General features: G+C 46.8%; 1 protein-coding gene across 1 annotated transcript in view; it reads left to right on the forward strand.

Annotated features, from left to right (window-relative positions):
• The window catches only part of KIAA0586 (KIAA0586 ortholog), a 140400-nt gene that overhangs the window by 9681 nt on the left and 112501 nt on the right, over nucleotides 1-18218 (forward strand). Inside the window, exons 5-7 of the mRNA XM_040411277.1 lie at nucleotides 424-601; nucleotides 1178-1411; nucleotides 3338-3467. Coding sequence (XP_040267211.1) covers nucleotides 424-601; nucleotides 1178-1411; nucleotides 3338-3467 — 542 coding nt within the window. The remainder of the gene's footprint in view (nucleotides 1-423; nucleotides 602-1177; nucleotides 1412-3337; nucleotides 3468-18218) is intronic.

Below are 18218 nucleotides of genomic sequence, written 5' to 3' on the forward strand. Positions count from 1 at the left end.
TCCTCCAGACTGGAGGCTTGGGACCTTCTGTTGATAGATGGGGGTCTCAGCGATGATGCCCCAGTGACCAAACATTTATTAGTTATTCTGTGGAGAGGTGATACATGTCTCTCATGGGACGGTGCTGGCCCTTCAGGATATTTTCCGACCTGCTAATGCTTAGCTTATTACCATGGGTCCAGCAGCTGAAACTCCACAGATCAGCTTTGGGAAGTGTAGATGGCTGCACATGTCAGCAAGGAGACCGCCAAATCAAAAGCTGCTATTTCTAATGGCTTTCCACTGTAATAGAACAAGTTGAGGCTATAAACCCTATTAGAAAGGGCTAACCTGATAGGGGATACCTATTAAATAAGCACTAGGTTATTCTATCAGTAATGTTGGAAATATTGGGGTGTAAAGCAGTTGTCCTCTCTTCTGCAGAGCCCAGAGTGGACCTGTCACCAAACGCGTTCCCGTTCAGCTGCTGGGTGATGTTGCTGGTAAAGGTAGAAAGACTGTGAGCAGCGCTGAGAAGAATCAGGAGACCAGTGCGATTCAGACCGCTACCATTGCTGCTGCCACTGCTGCTGCCATCGCTGCCGCTGCTCCAGTGCTAAAGGTGAGTGGATATTTCATAGGTGGTTTCTAGGTATATGTTTTCTTACTCTTTATATATGTGAAATGTGAGGATTTCCAATATGTAGGCATAGATAAGGTAAGCAGAGAAACTGATATTTTGAATAGCGACCATTAAAGGGGTTATCCCTCCCCCCAATGCCCCGACTCCTCGTATCTGTTCCGTGCCACGGGCTTCGCTCCGGATCCCTGCACGGTCACCGCTGGAGAGGCTGGAGCTTTATCCTATAGTGTGCAAGCACGACTACCACTGCTGGTTTGCAGGCTGGTCCTGACAGTGTATAATGCGAGCCAGCAAAGGAGACAATATGGACGATGACAATACATTAGTAAGTGACTTGTATTAACATTTTCTACATGATAAATGCCAGTTGCTGAAGTGAGACAGCCCCTTTAAGGGAATTTCAGCAACAACTGTAATAGTCTGGACAGTGTCACTTGGGTCAGCGCTGCAGCAAGGCAGAACACGTGTCATGTAGAAAGAGCGGTTTCCTTATCTCTTTCTCCACCGCTGTGCTGATGTCAGGGCTGAGGTCATTTTGTCTTTCTTGTCCCCTAGGTTCAGGGTAATCTGGAGGCTCAAGTGAACTCTGTGACTCAGCTGCTTAACAAACTCCAGGAGGCCGATGGGCAGCTGCAAGCGCTCACAGAGCAGCACAGACAGATCCAGGGTCAGCCGCTGGAAAGATTGTATCAGGGGAGAGTCAGCGAGCTGGAGAGGCAGCTGACCCTGCTGACAGAGCAGAGGCTCCAACATCTGGAAAAGCTCCAGCAGCAGCAGCTGGAGATGCAGGTAAGTACTGCCTGCATACATGCAATGGGTGTCCTGTAAGCCTCCCCCATTTGATAATTAAAGGGCTTCTGTCACCCCACTAAACTCATTTTTTATATTTTTTTGTGTACTTATAATCCCTATCCTGCCATATTGCCATACATTATGTTATTAATAATTTTCGTTCAGTAGATTTGGCAAAAAACGTACTTTTATGATATGCTAATTACCTGTCTACCAGCAAGTAGGGCGTCCACTTGCTGGTAGCAGCCGCAGAAAACCGCCCCCCTCCTTCTGTTGATTGACAGGGCCAGCCGCGATCTCCTCCTCCGGCCGGCCCTGTCAGCATTTCAAAAATCACGCGCCTGTTTTGATTCGGCGCAGGCGCTCTGAGATAAGGAGGCTCGCCTCCTCAGCACTCCCTCAGTGCGCCTGCGCCGATGACGTCTTTTCTTTCGGTGATATCATCGGCGCAGGCGCACTGAGGGAGTGCTGAAGAGGCAAGCCTCCTTATCTCAGAGCGCCTGCGCCGAATCAACACAGGCGCGCGATTTTTGAAATGCTGACAGGGCCAGCCGGAGGAAGAGATCGCGGCTGGCCCTGTCAATCAACAAGAGGAGGGGGCTTTTTTCTGCGGCTGCTACCAGCAAGTAGACGCCCTACTTGCTGGTAGACAGGTAATTAGCATATCATAAAAGTACGTTTTTTGCCAAATCTACTGAACGAAAATTATTAATAACATAATGTATAGCAATATCGCAGGATAGGGATTATAAGTACACAGAAAAAAAAAATGAGTTTAGTGGGGTGAAAGAAGCCCTTTAAAGGCTATGTACACCTTCGGAGGCAATTTTTTAAAAAATTTTATGATTGCATGTTACTAGTGTTGAGCGAACTTCCGTATTGCGTTCCATTGTAATAGAAGTCTATGCTGGCCAACCAATTCCTTCAACTACTCCAGGTTTCCCTTTTCTGGGGTACCCTGTTTGCAAGATAGAGTGGGCTTTACAATTCTCTCCATGCTGATACAGGGCAGCAGGGACTGTGGTGTGGCATCTTAACGTGGGCCCGGTGGCTCACAAGGGGATACTGGCCATAGACCTTACAGGGAAATTTCCTGATGCCCAGGGGACTAACCAAGCCTTCCTCACCCCCTCCAGCTAACTAAGAATCTGATGCTTTCAGCAGTAATTAATGCTAGGAGCATCAGGTACTTTTGCACCTGGCCAATGGCCGCAGGTGCCCTCCTGAATTCAGCTATATTGCTGTCCTCGAGGCAGTAATAAAGTTGAATACTGCAGCATGGGCAGTGGTATTTTGTGCTGCGCTGTGGTTTTGCTGCCTCCCCACTTCTGCTGTCCCTGCCTACTTGTGTTGTCCCACCTTCTGTCAATTTGAACCTGTCTACAACATGGGATCACTTTTTTAGTTTTTTTTTTCCAGGGCCACTTTTAAGTTTCCAGTCCTCACCTGCACTTGGTTGGTTGTCCAGAACACCCACTCGCCAGCCTTCAATTGTTCTTAAAAAGCCTCCATGAAGGAAGATGTGTGGATTTTTTTTGGTTCTTGATGGGCTATGCCACACCATAGAGTTGAATATACAACCTATGTTGCCCTCATGGAAGCCTTTGGGCCACGTTCATAGCTACATCATTGAAGCACTGCTACCATGTTTGATAAGTACTACTGCAAGGTACAGTTATCCCGGCCTGCTCTCACAGGGCATGTCTTCCTTGGCACACATGCTTGCTTCCCGAAGCAATTTCACTAATTCAAGTTTTGGTGTGATAGACTTTGGTTCCTAAATGCTGATCTTGTGTGTATGGATGCTTGGTGTTAGGATATGCTCCTCCATATAAACACGATGCGTATATAGGTCTGAAAAGACACTGTAGTCATTGTACGGTACAGCTCAGTCCTAACAGTTCTTGTCTATGTGCTTCTCAGTCACAGTTTATGAACTCCGCCATTAATGCCAGCGCAAGCCACCGTGAAGCTGCAGCTCCAGTTTATTCTCATCTGCCGGTGACGGTTTTTCAGCCCCAGACAAGTGCACCTCCGAAGAACCGCGAGAAAGGTTGGATTTTCCACTTTTTGTGGTGATTTGAACAGATAGTAGTTTTAAGGTTGTGAGAGATTTTCCTAAAATGTATTCCTTGGCTGGGATGCTTCCATTTAATGTGTAGAATTGCCGCTCAGTTCTACTTTAGTATAAGAATTATTGTGAGACTGCCTCCAGTAGACACAATCTGAGATTTCTTTTAATTTAAATCATTGAATCAAATTATTACAGTAATAAAGCTTTAAATATCCATATAGAAAATGTAGAAAATGACTGGCCCATCATCAATAACATGTCACATAAAGAAATTGTTCTGGTATTCCCTGCAGCAATGTCGTCTACTGTGAAAATAACGGAACAGCACCCCTGGAGAGACCGTCTCCACCTCCTCAGGACAGGAACCAGAACCGCCTTTTAAAAGAGGGATCATCCCCTCTACCTTCAGTTCTGTTTCCTGTCCTAAGGGGCAGGAGGGAATCGGATCCGCCAGATAAGACTAAGATGGAGCTGCTGGGCTCCGGCTATTGTTATAGTGTGAGGAGGGTCACCCCATGCGGCATAAGACTCCTTTAGGAGCCGCTGCAGAAGTCTGGGCTCCCTTCTCTCTCCCTCCCCTTTCGTTCTCCTTCCCAGGTCCTGGCCTTTCTGGGCTACTGCGACTGCGGCTGTGTTCGCATGTTCGGCCGCCGGCCAGCGTGCTGTATTCCCTTCCGGGTTGCGGCGGTGGGAGGAAGCTGAAGCTGCGGACCGGAAGGGGAGGGAGCCGGCTTGTGCGCGCTGAGGAGAAAAGCCCAGCCAGCTCACTGCCATGCCGAGTGGAGTAGGTTGGCAGTTTTTCCTTCATTATGGTTTTCTGTGAGATATGAAGCAGTCTCAGCGCACTGAAACCACCAATGATACATTGGTACCAGGGTGGGGTTATACCCCAGCATGTGTTTTTTTTTTTTTTTTTTTTTATAATTGTGCTCATGGGGTCATGTTTTGTGCTTAAGTGTCTAAGGAGTCTTCCAGAAAGACCTCCAGAGCAAAAGAAAGGGCGTGTGCTGTGTGTAAATAGAAGCAACCTTCTGCCTGGGCAAAACCCCTATGTCAATTGTGTATCAGCAAGTTATTGGAGGAGGAAACTCTGTCTTTAATGGGCAGCAGTAAGCAGATGATCCGTGAAGAGGTCAAAGAGTCATTTAGCGGTTTAATTAAAAGCCACCCCAGTACTTCTGCAGCTAAGGATTCCCCCTCCAGTGACAATGAAAATGAGTGTCATCAGATGAGTCTTCTGAGGACAAAGCCGCAGGGAAACCACTTTTTCATGTTAAGAACACTAAGGCTCCTTGCAGACGAGCGTTCCTCCCGCAGCGAGTCCGCAACGCAGCTCCCGGCCTGACCTCCCAGCGCTGCCGGGGGTCACATAGCATTATATTGATTTATGATGCTATGTAACCCTTACAGTTCTAGAATGTATTGGATAACACTGGAATAATGTTGCCAATGTTATCCAATACATTCCAGAACTGTAAGGGTTACATGGCATCATAAATCAGTATAATGCTATGTGAATCCCGTCAGGCTGGGTGCTGCAGTGCGGACTCTCTGCGAGAGGAACGCTCGTCTGCAAGGGGCCTAACTCCCTAGTCAAGGCGGTTAGAGCTACCATGGGGTTGGATGATCAGAAGCCACAGCAATCAGTCCAGGACTTTGTTTGAAGGTTTAGGTCCCAAGAAAAGAAAGGTGTTTGACGTGCATAAAAACATTCAAGCAGTGATTTGCCAGAGTGGAAAAAACCTGATAGGAAGTTTTTTGCTTCTTCTTCTGTGAAGCGGATGTATCTGTTTGATGAACAGATCTCAGCTCCTTGGGTTAGGGCCCCAAAGCTTGATGCTCCGGGAGAGCAGAGGTTTATTTAAAGAAGAACTGGGAAGCCTCTGCGGCGGCTTTTAAACCTGCTATTGCCGCTACGTCTGTTGCTAGGTCCCTAAAAGTGTGGATGGGGGAGTTAGAGGCTCACTCTAAGTGGGTACCCCTAGGGAACAGTTACTTTCTTCCTTCCCTACTTTAAATAATGCTTTAAATTTAATAAGGGATTTCTTTTTTCCGGATCAGATGCCTCAAAAAAGCAGTCCCAATGACGCCAGGGCACCTGTAGGAGGTCGTCTGTCTCTTTTTTTTTTTTTTTTTTTTTTTCTCTCTTCAATGACAGAAGATCTCCAACAGCCCGTGGATACATTCTGTGATAGGGGAGGGCCTAAAGCAAAAATTTAGAGGCATTCCAGAAGGGAGATTTGTAATTGCAGATTACCGTTCAGATCCCACAAATGCAGTCGGCCATCATCTCAGAGGTTTTTTCCCTAATAGAGAAAATGGTGTTGGTAAGAGTTCCAGAGCAGGAAGTGACAAGGGTGTTTTATTCAACCATTTTTCTTGTCAAAAAAACCCAAATGGCTCGTTTTGGACAATAATAAAATTAAAGTGTTGGAACCGGTATCTCCTGTACGAGAGATTTCGTATGGAGTTCATCAGGTCCGCTGTGAACAGTCTTTTCCCGGACTGCTTAATGGCCACAGTAGACCTGAGGGATGCCTACTATCATGTCCCTATCCATCCCAGCCACCAGATGTTTCTGAGGGTAGCAGTCTAGTTAGAGAGAGATTTTCTGCATCTTCAGTTGCAGGCTTTACCCTTTGGGCTGTCACAGGCTCCGATGGTCTTCACGAAGATAGTTTCAGAGATGATGGCCCATGTGAGAGAGAAGGAGATCGTCATTATACCATACCTTGACAATTTTTCTTCTAGTCGCCCGGTCAAGTCAGATTCTTCAGGGAAAGATTGCCTGGTTGAGGTAGGTTCTAGAGAAACTGGGATGGGAGATAAACCTAGAAAAATCCAGTTTATGCCCGAGCCAGAGATGCAGCTTCCTAGGAATGATTTTGGACTCCAGTTCCGAGAGGTGCCTGTTACCCCTTCAAAAGGCTTTACTTATCAGATCCAGGGTCCAGCTACTACACTCACGTCCATCAGTCACCCTAAAAGATGCTATGTCGGTACTGGGTCTTATGACAGCCGCTATTACTGTGCCCCTTCTACTCCCGGATCATTCAAGGCCTCTTTAGCTTCAGACTCTGCAGGATTGGGACAGATGTCTCCTCTCTCTGGACGCAGAGATCTCTCTATCACCCCAGACTCCTTGGGGTGGTGGATGGATCTGCAAAATTTAAAAAATGGGTTTCTTGTATCAGGGAGGTGGTTCTCCCCTTGACCACTGATGCGAGCCCATCCGGTTGGGGAGCCCATTTGGGGTCCCTGCTGTTGCAGGAGAACTGGGACAGGAATTCTCTATCCCAGTCTCACAATTCAAAGGAATTGAATGCAATCAAGATAGCCTTAGTACAGAATCTCCCGGCTATCAGGGGCAGAAACGTGAGAGCCGTGGCCTATATCAATCGGCAGGGAGGTACAAGGACTCAGGACCTCATTTCTCTCACTCATCAGATTTTCAGTCTAGCAGAAGCTTCTCTATTATCTCTTTCTGCAGTACATCTAAGGGGTTCAGACAATATGAAAGCAGACTTTCTCAGTCGTCCTCATCTGTACCAGGGAGAGTGGTCCCAAGATCAGGGGGTATTCAATCAGGTTGCAGCGTTGTGGGGGATTCCGGAGATAGATCTTTTTGCCACCAGGTCAAACAGAAAGGTTGAGGTCTTCTTTTCCCTATCTCCGGGGGAGCATCCGAGAGCAGTGGACACATTCGCCCAATCATGTCAGCAGGGCCTACTTTAAGCCTCCCCCCCCCCCCCCCCCCTTAAAGTTGTTAACAACGGTTTTCAGGAAAATCGGAGAGAAGGGAGCCACGGTGATAGTTATAGCTCCTTTTTAGCCGAGACAAGTGTGGCTTTCCTGGCATTGCAAGATGTCAATAGCGACCCCATGGGTGCTTCCAGAGTCTCGGGAGCTTCTGTCTCCGGGTGCAATCTTTCACCCAGAGATGACAAATCTGTATCTGACTGCCTGGTTGTTGAGAGGGAGATTTTAAAGAAAAGAGGTCTCTCTGGGGATGTAGTTAACACTCTGTTGGCCAGTCGGAAGAAGGTCACTTCTGATATCTATCTTTTTGCAGGGCCTTTTTCCGATTCGCCAAAAAACCTGTGGATGTGCTAGAAGTTCCTGACATCCCACTCGCATTAGATTTCCTACAAAGGGATGGAAGAAAAAACTTAGGCCTAGCACTTTGAAGGTCCAAATTTCAGCTTTAAGCGCTTTGTTTGAGTTTAAGTTAGCAGAACATCCTTGGGTTAAGGGGTCTGTGACAGCAGTGTCCAAGTTATCTCCGGTCTGTAAAAATAGAGTTCCTCCCTGGGATTTAAATTTGGTCCTGTCTACTCTCACTTCAGACCCATTCAAGCCTATTGATAAGATCTCCCCAAAGATGCTCTCCCTTAAACTTGCGTTCCTTCTGGCCATTACTTCGGCTAGAAGGGTTAGTGAGATCTTTGCTCTCTCGTTTCACCCTCCCTACTTGGTAATCTTGGAAGATCGGTTGGTGATTTCTCCTGATCCTCCTTTTTACCAAAAGTCTCTTCACTTTTTCTCCGTTCTCACGAGATAGTGTTACCTTCTTTCTGTGCTTCTCCTAAAAATAAGAAGGAATCAGAATTACATTGTTTAGATGTTAGGAGGTGTACAGCCGTGGCCAAAAGTTTTGAGAATGACACAAATACGGTATTAGTTTTCACAAAGTTTGCTGCTAAACTGCTTTTAGATCTTTGTTTCAGTTGTTTCTGTGAAGTAGTGAAATATAATTACACGCACTTCATACGTTTCAAAGGCTTTTATCGACAATTACATGACATTTATGCAGAGTCAGTATTTGCAGTGTTGGCCCTTCTTTTTCAGGACCTCTGCAATTCGACTGGGCATGCTCTCAATCAACTTCTGGGCCAATTCCTGACTGATAGGAACCCATTCTTTCATAATCACTTCTTGGAGTTTGTCAGAATTAGTGGGTTTTTGTTTGTCCACCCGCCTCTTGAGGATTGACCACAAGTTCTCAATGGGATTAAGATCTGGGGAGTTTCCAGGCCATGGACCCAAAATGTCAACGTTTTGGTCCCCGAGCCACTTAGTTATCACTTTTGCCTTATGGCACGGTGCTCCATCCTGCTGGAAAATGCATTGTTCTTCACCAAACTGTTGTTGGATTGTTGGAAGAAGTTGCTGTTGGAGGGTGTTTTGGTACCATTCTTTATTCATGGCTGTGTTTTTAGGCAAAATTGTGAGTGAGCCCACTCCCTTGGATGAGAAGCAACTCCACACATGAATGGTCTCAGGATGCTTTACTGTTGGCATGACACAGGACTGATGGTAGCGCTCACCTTTTCTTCTCCGGACAAGCCTTTTTCCAGATGACCCAAACAATCGGAAAGAGGCTTCATCAGAGAATATGACTTTGCCCCAGTCCTCAGCAGTCCATTCACCATACTTTCTGCAGAAGATCAATCTGTCCCTGATGTTTTATTTTGGAGAGAAGTGGCTTCTTTGCTGCCCTTCTTGACACCAGGCCATCTTCCAAAAGTCTTTGCCTCACTGTGCGTGTAGATGCGCTCACACCTGCCTGCCGCCATTCCTGAGCAAGCTCTGCACTGGTCGCACACCGATCCCTCAGCTGAATCCTCTTTAGGAGACGATCCTGGCGCTTGCTGGACTTTCTTGGACGCCCTGAAGCCTTCTTAACAAGAATTGAACCTCTTTCCTTGAAGTTCTTGATGATCCTATAAATTGTTGATTGAGGTGCAATCTTAGTAGCCACAATATCCTTGCCTGTGAAGCCATTTTTATGCAACGCAATGATGGCTGCACGCGTTTCTTTGCAGGTCACCATGGTTAACAATGGAAGAACAATGATTTCAAGCATCACGCTCCTTTTAACATGTCAAGTCTACCATTTTAACCCAATCAGCCTGACATAATGATCTCCAGCCTTGTGCTCGTCAACATTCTCACCTGAGTTAACAAGACGATTACTGAAATGATCTCAGCAGGTCCTTTAACCACTTAAGGACCACAGGTTTATACCCCCCTAAAGACCAGGCCCTTTTTTACAAATCGGCACTCCACAACTTTAGCGGTTTATTGCTCGGTCATGCAACTTACCACCCAAATGAATTTTACCTCCTTTTCTTCTCACTAATAGAGCTTTCATTTGGTGGTATTTCATTGCTGCTGACATTTTTACTTTTTTTGTTATTAATCGAAATTTAACGATTTTTTTGCAAAAAAATGACATTTTTCACTTTCAGTTGTAAAATTTTGCAAAAAAAAACGAGATCCATATATAAATTTTGCTCTAAATTTATTGTTCTACATGTCTTTGATAAAAAAAAAATGTTTGGGTAAAAAAAAAATGGTTTGGGTAAAAGTTATAGCGTTTACAAACTATGGTACAAAAATGTGAATTTCCGCTTTTTGAAGCAGCTCTGACTTTCTGAGCACCTGTCATGTTTCCTGAGGTTCTACAATGGCCAGACAGTACAAACACCCCACAAATGACCCCATTTCGGAAAGTACACACCCTAAGGTATTCGCTGATGGGCATAGTGAGTTCATAGAACTTTTTATTTTTTGTCACAAGTTAGCGGAAAATGATTTTTTTTTTTTATTTATTTTTTCTTACAAAGTCTCATATTCCACTAACTTGTGACAAAAAATAAAAAGTTCTATGAACTCACTATGCCCATCACAAAATACCTTGGGGTCTCTTCTTTCCAAAATGGGGTCACTTGTGGGGTAGTTCTACTGCCCTGGCATTCTAGGGGCCCAAATGTGTGGTAAGGAGTTTGAAATCAAATTCTGTATAAAATGACCTGTGAAATCCGAAAGGTGCTCTTTGGAATATGGGCCCCTTTGCCCACCTAGGCTGCAAAAAAGTGTCACACATCTGGGATCTCTGTATTCAGGAGAAGTTGAGGAATGTGTTTTGGGGTGTCTTTTTACATATACCTATGCTGGGTGAGAGAAATATCTTGGTCAAATGCCAACTTTGTATAAAAAAATGGGAAAAGTTGTCATTTGCCAAGATATTTCTCTCACCCAGCATGGGTATATGTAAAATGACACCCCAAAACACATTCCCCAACTTCTCCTGAGTACGGAGATACCAGATGTGTGACACTTTTTTGCAGCCTAGGTGGGCAAAGGGGCCCATATTCCAAAGAGCACCTTTCGGATTTCACAGGTCATTTTATACAGAATTTGATTTCAAACTCCTTACCACACATTAGGGCCCCTAGAATGCCAGGGCAGTATAACTACCCCACAAGTGACCCCATTTTGGAAAGAAGAGACCTCAAGGTATTCGTTGATGGGCATAGTGAGTTCATGGAAGTTTTTATTTTTTGTCACAAGTTAGTGGAATATGAGACTTTGTATGAAAAAAATAAATAAAAAAAAAATCATCATTTTCCACTAACTTGTGACAAAAAATAAAAAATTCTAGGAACTCGCCATGCCCCTCACGGAATACCTTGGGGTGTCTTCTTTCCAAAATGGGGTCACTTGTGGGGTAGTTATACTGCCCTGGCATTTTCCAGGGGCCCTAATGTGTGGTAAGTAGGTAAATGACCTGTGAAATCCGAAAGGTGCTCTTTGGAATATGGGCCCCTTTGCCCACCTAGGCTGCAAAAAAGTGTCACACATCTGGTATCTCCGTACTCAGGAGAAGTTGGGGAATGTGTTTTGGGGTGTCATTTTACATATACCCATGCTGGGTGAGAGAAATATCTTGGCAAAAGACAACTTTTCCCATTTTTTTATACAAAGTTGGCATTTGACCAAGATATTTCTCTCACCCAGCATGGGTATATGTAAAATGACACCCCAAAACACATTCCCCAACTTCTCCTGAGTACGGCGATACCAGATGTGTGACACTTTTTTGCAGCCTAGATGCGCAAAGGTGCCCAAATTCCTTTTAGGAGGGCATTTTTAGACATTTGGATACCAGACTTCTTCTCACGCTTTGGGGCCCCTAGAATGCCAGGGCAGTATAAATACCCCACATGTGACCCCATTTTGGAAAGAAGACACCCCAAGGTATTCAATGAGGGGCATGACGAGTTCATAGAATTTTTTTTTTTTTGGCACAAGTTAGCGGAAATTGATATTTTTTATTTTTTTCTCTCAAAGTCTCCCTTTCCGCTAACTTGGGACAAAAATTTCAATATTTCATGGACTCAATATGCCCCTCACAGAAAACCTGGGGGTGTCTTCTTTCCAAAATGGGGTCACATGTGGGGTATTTATACTGCCCTGGCATTCTAGGGGCCCTAAAGCGTGAGAATAAGTCTGGAATATAAATGTCTAAAAAATTTTACGCATTTGGATTCCGTGAGGGGTATGGTGAGTTCATGTGAGATTTTATTTTTTGACACAAGTTAGTGGAATATGAGACTTTGTAAGAAAAAAATAAAATAATTCCGCTAACTTGGGCCAAAAAAATGTCTGAATGGAGCCTTACAGAGGGGTGATCAATGACAGGGGGGTGATCAATGACAGAGGGGTGATCAGGGAGTCTATATGGGGTGATCACCACAGTCATTGATCATGCCCCTGTAAGGCTCCATTCAGACGTCCGTATGCGTTTTGCGGATCCGATCCATCTATCAGTGGATCCGTAAAAATCATGCGGACGTCTGAATGGAGCTTTACAGGGGGTTATCAATGACAGGGGGGTGATCAGGGAGTCTATATGGGGTGATCACCACAGTCATTGATCACGCCCCTGTAAGGCTCCATTCAGACGTCCGTATGCGTTTTGCGGATCCGATCCATCTATCAGTGGATCCGTAAAAATCATGCGGACGTCTGAATGGAGCTTTACAGGGGTGTGATCAATGACAGGGGGGGTGATCAATGACAGGGGGGGGTGATCAATGACAGGGGGGGGTGATCAGGGAGTCTATATGGGGTGATCACCACAGTCATTGATCATGCCCCTGTAAGGCTCCATTCAGATGTCCGTATGTGTTTTGCGGATCTGATCCATGTATCCGTGGATCCGTAAAAATCATACGGACATCTGAATGCAGCCTGACAGGGGGGGTGATCAATGACAGGGGGGTGATCAGGGAGTCTATATGGGGTGATCACCCCCCCTGGAAGGCTCCAGGGAGACACCTGTATGTGTTTTGCGGATCCGATCCATCTATCAGTGGATCCGTAAAAATCATGCGGACGACTGAATGGAGCTTTACAGGGGTGTGATCAATGACTGGGGGGTTATCAATGACAGGGGGGTGATCAGGGAGTCTATATGGGGTTGTCACCACAGTCATTGATCACGCCCCTGTAAGGCTCCATTCAGACGTCCGTGTGCGTTTTGCGGATCCGATCCATCTATCAGTGGATCCGTAAAAATCATGCGGACATCTGAATGGAGCTTTACAGGGGTGTGATCAATGACAGGGGTGTGATCAATGACAGGGGGGTAATCAATGAAAGGGGGGTGATCAGGGAGTCTATATGGGGTGATCAGGGGCTAATAAGGGGTTAATAAGTGACGGGGGGGGGGTGTAGTGTAGTGGTGCTTGGTGCTACTTTACTGAGCTACCTGTGTCCTCTGGTGGTCGATCCAAACAAAGGGGACCACCAGAGGACCAGGTAGCAGGTATATTAGACGCTGTTATCAAAACAGCGTCTAATATTCCTGTTAGGGGTTAAAAAAAATGAACGATCGCCGCTGGCAGGCTGGAGATCAACTCTCTTACCTTCCGTTCCTGTGAGCGCGCGCGCCTGTGTGCGCGCGTTCACAGGAAATCTCGGCTCACGCGAGATGACGCCAATCGGCGTTAGTGTGACCTGGGAGCGCCGCAGAGATGACGCCTTTCGGCGTTAGCGTGACGGTAAGTGGTTAATGACAGCAATGAAATGCAGTGGAAAGGTTTTTTTTGGGATTAAGTTAATTTTCATGGCAAAGAAGGACTATGCAATTCATCTGATCAATCTTCATAACATTCTGGAGTATATGCAAATTGCTATTATAAAAACTTAAGCAGCAACTTTTCCGATTTCCAATATTTATCTAATTCTCAAAACTTTTGGCCACGACTGTATTTTGCAATATCTACAGGTCACTCAGCCTTGGAGGTCCTCCTCACGTCTGCTGCTTTTATTTCAGGGAGCTAAGAAGGGATCTGCAGCTTCTTCTCAGACTATTGCTAGGTGGATTAGACAAGCCATTTCCTTAGCTTACTCTTCTAAGGAAGTTGTTCCGCCCTCCGGGTTTGGGGCTCACTCTACGAGATCAGTCTCCACTTCATGGACAGAGAGAGCTTCAGCTTCTATAGAGCAGATTTGTAAGGTGGCTACCTGGAGCTCTCCACATACTTTTTTACCTTTGGCCATAAGGTGCTTCAAGCTGTGGTCCCACCCTAGATGGGTTTTCTTGCCTATTCTCCAGGGGTGCTGTCATAGGCGAAAGAGAAATATTGGATTACACTTACCGGTAATTGGTTTTCTTTGAGCCTATGACAGAACCCGATTAATCCCCCCACCCCGAATCCCCCCACCCCAAAATAAATATAATAAAAAAAAATATTAAGATATTTTGTTTCTTAGTTCTTGAAAAAAGGACTGGAGGTAGATGATCCCTCTTTTCAAAGGGGGTTCTGGTTCCTGTTTCCTGTCCTGAGGAGGTGGAGGCGGTCTCTCCAGGGGTGTCATAGGCTCAAATAAAACCGATTACTGGTAAGTGTAATCCAATATTTTCCCATCTGGGGCATTGATGGTATATTGCTAGAATATGCTATCAATGTCAGATAGGTGCGAGTCTAGAGCATTGGGCCCCTGAAGTGAAGGATAGCGGTTGCTCATGTGTGGAGTGCTCTCCATTCGTTGCTATGGGAATTCTGAACAAGCGCGCTCTGTTATTTTCAGAAGTCCCTTGGCGGTTACTGGAGAGAGCACCGCACAAGCACAGATGCTCCATTCACTGCTATCGGGCTGCAGGAAATAATGTCCCAGATGGGAGTACCCCTTTAATGTTACCCTAGAATATTTGTCTGTACGACGCTTCATTTTATATGGAGCTGTAATTGCATACCCATGTAAATCCATGGACCTTATTGTGTCTCTATATCTCAAATATCATACAATGGTGTTTATTTTTATTTTTTTCATTAGATTTAGGCGTGTACTACAACAGCATTCTCCTTTTGATTGAGGGCTGATTTGGAAGTGCACCCAATATTTAACACTTCAATTGCTAACTGGCCAAAAGCGATCACCTGACATCCTAGCGTACACCGCTCTTGTAACGGTTATCATTCTTGGCCAGAATATGCATCTTTACATACACCTTTTTCTGCACCCACTTCATTAGGACTGGTCTTTGGGCATCTTTTAGATGCTGTAATATAAAAAAGTCTGTATGCAAGATCTGAAAAAGTGCTTTTATAGTGTTAAACCACTGTAGGCAATGATTTCCTGCTCTGCAGCACTGGTGAATTTGCTGAGTAGACAAAAAGGGTCCTGTGAGAAATGGACAACAATTCTCATAACTTTTATTATCTGTGTATGTTTTATACCGGTCGTGTGATCCCATATATGTACATGCCATCCTGTGATTGTACGTTGCGTTCTGTCTGCGCCTGCAGGTGGAATACGCACTGACCTTGGAGGAAATCAGTTTATCACCTGAATGTTAAAAAACTGGTCCTTTTCAAGTGGTAATATAGATGGTTCCTGGAAATGCAGACACTCAGACAGCATGGAACCTCTCCCCGCAGGGGTCCAGAAGCTTTTCTAATACAGTGCGAGAGGATAAAGAAAATATCTCATAAGTAATAACTCCTCTCTGGTACTACTCACGTATTAATAATTGTGATCATTGCATTCTGCGTGTTGTGGGCATCGTAGGGGGTCTAAACATCCCATCCCTGACAGCCAGCATTCCCACATAACCAGTATCTCACCTTCTGGGACAACCACACCGGTCATGTGTGGTATCAAAATGACCAGCCGGATATAATATACATTATTAAAACATGTCGGGTCCCGAATATCCATTAGTGTGGACGGGAAGCTATGTTTGAATATTTCTTGTCTGCCAGCTGAATAAGAGAGGTGGAGCATGCACAGGTAATGAGGGCCATCCCAGAAGACTGGGACAGAATAGGAGGGAGATTCTTCTCCGCTCCACCCTCTGCCGAATGGGGATAAAAATGAACTATTGGGAACATTTCTTTGACACAATTTGGGGATCCGATCAACAGAGGGAATTCTGACCACACAATTCGTTGAGTAAGAACCTTTCTGCTTTTTATCCTTTTTATTTTCTCGCTCGTATCATTGGGGGACACAGGACCGTGGGTATAGCTGCTGCTGCCACTAGGAGGCAACACTAGGCTGAAAAGTGTTAGTTCCTCCTCTGCCGGCTATATCCCCTCCAGCCTGGAGATAGCAGATCAGTTTTTAGCTTAGTGTCGTAGGAGGCAGACCTCCCTGCTTGCAGGGCAGCTTCCTTTTTGTTATTTTTTTGTTTTTGTCTTTTTTTTCCCTTTTTTAGGTAGGGGAAACAGAGTCGCCTAGCCTCTCTGTCTACCCTGGGAGCAAGGCCGGTGTCGGGTTCCCTCACCGCTCGACCTCCCCCAAGAAGCAAAGGAGGACCAGAGCAGCCTAGCTCCCTTGCTTCCCGCCAGCCTCCCGGTCGGCCACGCGCCGCAAATTTAGGCCCCGGCTTTAGAGGAGTGTATGCCGCAATTCGGCGCCTCCCACAGTGACGCAAGGGGGCGTAGTTAGGCTTCCCGCCGCGGCTCAGAAGACTCAGCAGGACCGCAGCTACCTGCGCGGACTCAGCTTCACCCTGCAGCATGATTCTTCAGGGACCACAGGGCCTGGGATACCCTGCATGCTGTTAGGACGGTTACCTTCCCTCTCCAGCCTTGAGACCAATAGTGGGCAGCCATGTCCGAACCCACAAGTGACCCCCGCATGCCAACAGCCACCACTTATTTTGCATGTGTTAAATGCAAAATTAAGTTCCCTCGCGGCCAGCTGGACTCTGTATGCTCCGCATGCTGTGCGCCCACACAGGTTATCCCTACGCAGCCACATGACCGCCCTGACCGTATGGAACCGGACTGGGCCGGTGCCTTATCTCGGGGAGTGGAGGACCTCTTCCAAGGGAAAGTTCTGTCCGGTGGGAGATTGTTGACTCTGTTATGGATCCAGAACAATCTTCTAAGGTTGCTTCCATGGTGGACAGCTTAGTTTCTGCTGTCGGTGACACCTTCCTGGTGCATGATGACTCCCCCTCCACAAGTCACAAGAGTGTGTCTTTTTTTCCGTTCCAGGCAAACTCCTAAAGCCTTCCCCTTGCATGATGACTTTTCGGTTGTAATTGCCAAGGCGTGGGACCATCCAGATCGTCACTTTACCACGTCCAAGCGGCTTGATCTGCTTTATCCCTTTCCGGCGGATTGGGTGGCTAAATGGTCTTCTCCTCCCAAGGTGGACCCTCCGGTAGCGCGCCTCGCCAAACACACCGCCATTCCGGTGGCTGATGGCTCAGCCTTTCAGGATCCCGTGGATCGCTTCTTTGGCGCGCGTCCAGCAGCAGGAGCCCCTCCCAGATCCTCCACGCAGGACCAGCGCAAGAAGCTGTTCTTCAGGCCTCAACCAGCCTGGCGCCCGCGGGCACAGCCTGCCCGTCCCTCGACCGGCAAGCAGTCCCCCGCATGAAGACGCGCCCCCACGTTCTCGGGTGGGGGGTCGCCTACTACTCTTTCAGGAAGTGTGATGGGCCCGCATCTCAGACGTGTGGGCGCTCAAAATCGTAACCTCGGGTTATAAGATCGAGTTTGCGTCCCCTCCACAAAGTTTCTTTCTCTCCCAATCACCCAGGGATCCAGGTTGGGCTGTTGCCTTTTTCCAGGCAATTCAATCTCTCCTCGCGCGGGGGGTGATCTCCCCGGTTCCTTTGACGGAACAATTCACTGGTTTTTATTCAAACCTGTTTGTCGTCCCAAAGAAAGAAAGAAGGATCAGTTCGCCCGGTGCTGGACCTCAAGTTGCTGAATCGGTTCCTCCATGTTCAACACTTCAGAATGGAATCCCTTCGCTCCGTGATTGCGTCACTGGACCGAGGCGAATTCCTCTCTTCAATAGACATTCGGGACGTGTACTTACACGTCCCTATTGCCCCCGCGCATCAGCGCTTCCTCCGCTTTGCAGTGGGGCACCATCACTACCGGTTCGTAGCCCTTCCCTTTTGGCTTGGCGACGGCACCGGGAGTCTTCACGAAAGTACTCCCTCCTCTCCTGGCACTTCTTCGTAACAGGGGCATCTTTCAGGGTGATTCGCTATCTGGATGACATCCTGGTCAAAGCAGCGACTCTCGATCAGAACGAGGACAGTCTGCGTATCACTCTGGATACCCTGGCGCGGTTCGACTGGCTGGTGAACTTCCAGATATCTTTCCTACCCCCCACCAGACGGATCACTTTTCTAGGCATGATCCTCGACACAGCCGCGGCGTTGGTGCGCCTCCCTCTGGACAAGTGGCTAGCCCTTCGTCGGTCAGTCCGTCTTCTCCTCCGGCGCAGGTACCCTTCTCCCATTCTCATGGACAGTCATCACCACCGACGCCAGTCTTCAGGGTTGGGGCAGAGTCTTCCTGCCCCAGACAGTCCAAGGCGTATGGTCTCAGTCGGAGTCAAAACTGCCCATCAGCATTCTGGAACTCCGGGCCATTCATCTGTCCCTTCTACATTAGGCCCCTC

Source organism: Bufo bufo, chromosome 11 (genome assembly GCF_905171765.1).
Source record: "Bufo bufo chromosome 11, aBufBuf1.1, whole genome shotgun sequence".
NCBI classification, from domain to species: Eukaryota; Metazoa; Chordata; class Amphibia; order Anura; family Bufonidae; genus Bufo; species Bufo bufo.